General features: G+C 40.8%; 1 protein-coding gene across 1 annotated transcript in view; it reads right to left on the bottom strand.

The window, feature by feature from the left end:
* Window positions 1–273: 273 nt before the first annotated feature.
* LOC124596617 (thioredoxin-related transmembrane protein 1) overlaps window positions 274–6,000 on the bottom strand; it is a 61,038-nt gene continuing 55,311 nt past the window's right edge. Inside the window, exon 6 of the mRNA XM_047135840.1 lies at window positions 274–2,387. Within this exon, the coding sequence (XP_046991796.1) occupies window positions 2,229–2,387 (159 nt within the window). The 3' untranslated portion in view covers window positions 274–2,228. The remainder of the gene's footprint in view (window positions 2,388–6,000) is intronic.

Raw genomic sequence — 6,000 nt, 5'->3', positions numbered from 1 at the left:
AATTAGAAGCTAATTTCAATGATTATGGACACATACAGAAAGAATATTTTAAGCTAAAATCATGAGTTAGCATGAATGTTTTCAAATGAGAATAAATGAAAAGTTCAGCTGGAAATGACAAAATGAAGTTGAGTAAGAAATAAAGGTTGCGGAAAGATGAGGCATTTCAATTTGAGGCCCATAAGTCTTCAATGAATATTTATGTCAGCACCATTTACTAAAACCATGAGGCACTTTGATAGCAAATATGTGGATAAAAACCACAAGCAAATGTTGCCGTAATGACATAATTTATTTACAAATTATGTTTTGCACAAAAAATTTATTAAATTCTTCTATCAACAGTCCACAAACAAAACAGAATTCACAGTACAACCTCATTTATTTGCCCTCACTTACTTAAAGCGTTTTATCATTCACATCATTTTTGGACTAAAAATATTGTTATTTTAAATTTCTTACATTAGAAAGAAGTTGTGGAAAAATATAACCAGCAATCAGTGACTAACACAACAATGACCACATTACTACAATGGATAAAGAAATTGTTATAGCATATACTTCTGCATCGCAGGAGGCAGACAGCCAGAGCAGAGGGGGAAGGGGAGGCGTGATCACACCCAAATAGCAATAAATGTCACGAGCAAATGCCATGCACCATCTGATCTGTATCATGAGGTCTGTAAGATCACTCCAAATGCAAATTTACTTATCAAGCAGTTGTCTGGCAATGGTGCTGTTAAATGCCAAACTTTGTTGCAAGAAAGTAGACTAAACTACCCTTAAAAATTGTACCAAAAGTGATAGTTATTGTTTAATGAATTTTAAATAAATCTGTTACTGCATATAATTATAACTTATTCAGTTGATAGGTTTTTCTCTTACATTATTTTTGTCCTCATTCATTTTCTGTTAATTTTTATTTGGAGTGTTTTATTCATTGGGTCACTTCCAGTCTCCCATGATCCTGTATCAGCTCTATCAATCATAATCAAACAATGGAAAGTCCACGATAGAATGACAACAATACAGGAAGGATAAATTGCAACTCACCATACAGAGGAGGCATCGAGTTGCAGACAGGAACAATGAAAATGGCTGGTAAACTATTAAAGCTTTTAGACAAAGGTGGTCTCCAGCACCCTGAGACTGGTCATGTGTGTCAGTTGTGTTTGTATGAATGTGTATATGCTTTCTACTGCAGAAGAACTTTGTGCAAATACTTTTAATAATTTATCAGTCTTTTTCATTGTGCCTGTCTGCGACTCAGTGGCTCCTTTATATGGATCATAACATATACGAACGCAAGTCATTAATTACAGCAATAGTTAATAGAACTACATAATTTCTCAACTTCAGTACAAAAATATCCTACACAACTCTGTTGACAAGCATCGCTCGCGTGTCCCCACACACACACACACACACACACACACACACACACACACACACACACACACACACAGTACCTACTTGCACAACCAGAAACCTTAGCATATAAGGCAATTTTAAACATTCAGAATTTGCAGCTTGAGATCAGTGCTCCACCGCAGTTAGTGGAAAACACTTTTATCCCACGTATAGGCAGAAAGAGCTCTGCGTTATACATTATCATTATAATCTGGACTGTCTGCGTTGCACACAGGGTGATAACCTTTGCTTGTAAGCAAACACAAAAATAAGCATCTGAATTGTGGTGCAGGATACATACATGAAGAGACAAAATTTGTTTTAGATTGGAAACTTTCACATTAAGAAAAAAAGAGCAGAATACATAGACCTGCTATTCATAAATGACTGGAGTAGCACATTGTGATTATCTTTCACTTATTGTATCTCACAAAAAATGAATTTCTGAAGTGATTTTGTAGTTGCACATTTGGACTTTGAATTCTTGTCAGTTTCAAAATGCATGCTTTTTATCAGATCACTCAAATGATATGAGGAGACTGGTCCATAATTTATCACATTATGTCAACAACAAATTATTACATACTATGCCAGTCTTAATGCTTCCTTTAAAAACCTGATAACAGGCCTGTGATGAAGCTTGCTGAACATCGTAAAAAGTCCCACTCTAATATTGCAAAATCTTCAGCACACAGCCTTTTAACAACAATGCTTTTTATGAATGGTCATAGTGGTAACATGTAGTCTCAACAATACACGCTGCATTCTTGGAGCCAGAGAGCTCCATGAACAGTAAATCACAAAATGTTATTCATAGCCTAGTCAGCTTTACGTGGCTTGCGCTTTCGGACATTGGGGCTGCCTTCTTCTCTTACATCAGAGTCGGATTGTGATTCAATTCCCTCTTCTTCCTCTTCCTCCTCGTCATCATCCACAATATCATCTTTTATGTCCTCGTCATCATCATCTTCTTCTTCCTACAAAAATAATACCCAAAAAAACAAATGAAAATAGCTTAGTTTAGTATGTTAATTTGAAGTACTGAATTACTGACAAATTTCCCATAGAATCACTGTCATACTTCGGCAATACAGTTTTGAGTACAAAGATAGGTGTGGACCAGCCACTTGTAGAAACTGGCAATATACGAAATGAATTTATATTAACATACTTCTCTCTCCATATAAACTCACCCACTTATCAAGGGGATACGCACAATCTTGTGTACTTGTCCAAAACAACCATTTTTAACTACCGTTCTCTGATAACTGATTGAGAAACTAAACTCATTTAGTTAATTGACTTTTCAGTTCAATAAAGTAAAATTATGTTAATGGGTAAATAGTGAGTTTGCAATAACTATTCGAACAGCAGCACAAACATAAAAAAAAAAAAAAAAAAAATAATGTTACTCTCTAATCTCTCACATATCCTTGAAATAAAAATATTATTAAGGAAATAATAATAACAAAATTGTAAGACAGTTAAAAAATTCAAAGGAACATATCAAAAACATCACAGAGTTCAGGATGCAATCATGTAGCCTCAATGCACACCGTCAGGTAAAAACGGGATAATTTCTGATAGGCATAAAGTGTATCAGATTATTGCAATTGGAAAGCAAAAGTAGATCATGTCACTCATATTTGGACATTAAACTCCACCATTTACAGAATTTTTGAAAGAATGCAATACCAGAGTTATAGAAAAAAGATTATTTTAATACCAACTGAAATTGCAGCACAATGACTGACAGTCTGATGCGACTGATCTGATTTGATGCCAAGTAAACTTTTCAAATATTCAGCATTCATCAGACATTGCTTTACAAAACACATCAATCTCACAACAGATGTAACATGAATATGGCCAAATACAAATTTAATAAAAAGCCACATGGAAATAAAAAAATATTGTGTTCATCTTTTCAGTGGTTACATTTACTAACAATGAGATTAAAAAGAAAATAATGGAAAATTCAAGATCGAATAATGAGTCTGGCCTTAGCAGCCAGAGACAATGGTTTTGTGTGTGTGTGTGTGTGTGTGTGTGTGTGTGTGTGTGTGTGTGTGTGTGTGTGTGTAGGGGGGGGGGGGGGGGGCGTAATTCGGAAGAGGAAAAAGGCCTTTTTGACCAAAAGCTTACTTGGTTGGTTGGTTTGTTTTTGTTTAAAAGAGGGCAGAAGGCACCAAACTACAAGGTCATCAGTCCCTTGTTTCTAATAAAACAGTACCACAAGTGTGAGAATAAAACAGACGACACACAACACAAAATGGAAAGAAAGGAAAAACCAGAAGAACAAAGGAAAGGTAACGACTACTAAAAGGAACAAAAGAGGACAAGAAAACAGAGGGACGCTAGAAAAAGAAGCGAGTAAAACAAGATAGCAGATTACAGTGGCTGGCCGACCAGGAGAATAAAAAGGAAAAGCCAGCCACTCTGCAACACATTAAAACCTCCACCCTAAAAGCACTAGGGTGGAGGACACAGAGGGGCAAAGGACATGCGTTAAAACTTAGATCAAATGATTGAAAACCACCCTCACAAATAAAACTAAATCAGCCAATGAGGGTGTTGTCAGATAAAACGAGCAGCAATGAGTCAGGTAACCCAAGATTTCACTGCTAGGCAGTCAAAGTGGGACAGTGCACCAGAATAAGGGCCACTGTCAACCGGGCGCCGCACCGACACTGAGTTGGGTCTTCACGGCACAGGAGGTAACCTTGGGTCGCCCAAGTGAGGCCAATGCAGAGCCGGCATAGGACAACTGATTCCCTGTGAGAGGCCCACATGGAAAACTTCCACACATTCGTACCCTGTGAGAGGCCCACATGGAAAACTCCCACACATTCATAGTCTCCTCAATGACACGCAGTTTGTTGTGCATACTGTTATGCCATTCCATCTCCCAAAGTCGAAAACCCTGTGGCGTAAGACAGAACGCGGGTCAGGTTCAGAGACGCCCATCTCCAGAAGCAGTTTCCGCATAGCCTGTTTGGCCAGCCTTTCGTCCAGTTCGTTGCCTGAATGCCGACATGTCCTGGGGTCAAAACAAACACCAGTGAATGATAGGACCGATCCAGAGCATAGATGGACTCCTGGATGGACACCACCAAAGGATGGCGAGGGTAGCAACAGTCGACAGCTTGTAGGCTGCTCAAGGAGTCAGTACACAGAAGAAACAATTCCTTGGGGCATGAACAGATATACTGAAGTGCACGAGATATGGCTACCAACACTGCAGTGAATACACTGCAGCAATTGGGCAAGGAATGCTGTTCAATATGGCCTCTGTGGACAAAGGCGTAGCCAATATTACCATCAGCCAGCGAGCCATCGGTGCAAACCATTTCAGAGCCCGGAACACTCAAAGAATCGAGAGGCAGTGACAGCGGTGAGCCGCAGGGTTAACGGAGTCCTAAGGGCCATGCGAAAGGTCCAGGCGATGCTTCAGCCTACAGCTACACCATGGAGGTGTACGTGAATGGACCTCAAGGGGAGGTGGTACAGGCAAGGACTCCAGTTCAGACAGAAGCGATTGCACGCAAGCCACAATCGTTAGCTCTGACCTGGGCCGCCAATGCAGGAGTTGAACCTCCGTGGTTGGGAAAAGACGACGATAATTAGGATGTTCAGGAGAGCTATGAATGTGTGCAATATAACTGGCGAGCAGTTGTGCACATCTGTTTTTCAATGGAGGGACTCCAGCCTCCACCAGTATGCTTGTCACCGGACTCTTCCTAAAAGCTCCCGTTGCTAGTCGAACTCTGCAATGGTGCAATGGGTCGAGCAAACGCAATGCTGAGGGCGCCACTGAACCATAAATAACACTCCCACAGTCAAGGCAGGATTGACCAAGGGCTCTGTAGAGCTGCAGCAGTGTGGAGCAGCGGAGGGCATTGAGGTGCCGCCAACGCTTCCATTTAAGCTGACGAAGTTGAGGAAGCCAAGTCAAACTAGCGTTGAAAACCAGACCTAAGAATCAATATGTCTCCACTACAGTGAATTCATCATAATTAAGGTAAAGTGCTGGTTCCGGATGAACGGTACGGTGCTGACAGAATTGCATGACACACGTCTTCATGGCGAAAAACTGGAAGCCATGGGCTAGAGCCCATGACTGCGTCTTGTGGATGGCTCCCTGTAAGTGATGCTCAGCAACACCAGGACTGGAGCAGCAATACAAAATGCAGAAGTCGTCTGCATACAGAGAAGGTGAGACGGAGGGCCCGACAGCAGCTGCTAGACTGTTAATGGCTACTAAAAATAGAGACACACACAATACAGAGCCCTGCAGGACTCCATTCTCCTGGATATGGATGGAATTATGGGAGGCACCAACTTGGACATGGAAAGGATGGAGTGACAAGAAGTTTTGGATAAAAATTGGGTGTGGGCCCTGAAGACTCATACAATGTGGCAAGGATATGATGTAGCCAAGTCGTGTCGTATGCTTTACTTAAGTCAAAAAAGATGGCAACCAGGTGCTGGCATCTGGAAAAAGCTGTTCAGATGGCAGACTCATGGGACACAAGATTATCAGTGGTCGAGCGACCCTGGTGGAAGCTGCCCTGACATGGAGCTAGTAGC

The sequence above is a fragment of the Schistocerca americana genome, chromosome 2, assembly GCF_021461395.2.
Source record: "Schistocerca americana isolate TAMUIC-IGC-003095 chromosome 2, iqSchAmer2.1, whole genome shotgun sequence".
Classification (NCBI taxonomy): Eukaryota; Metazoa; Arthropoda; class Insecta; order Orthoptera; family Acrididae; genus Schistocerca; species Schistocerca americana.
Note: the sequence above shows the minus strand (reverse complement) of the source record. Positions and strands in the feature narration are given on the sequence as shown.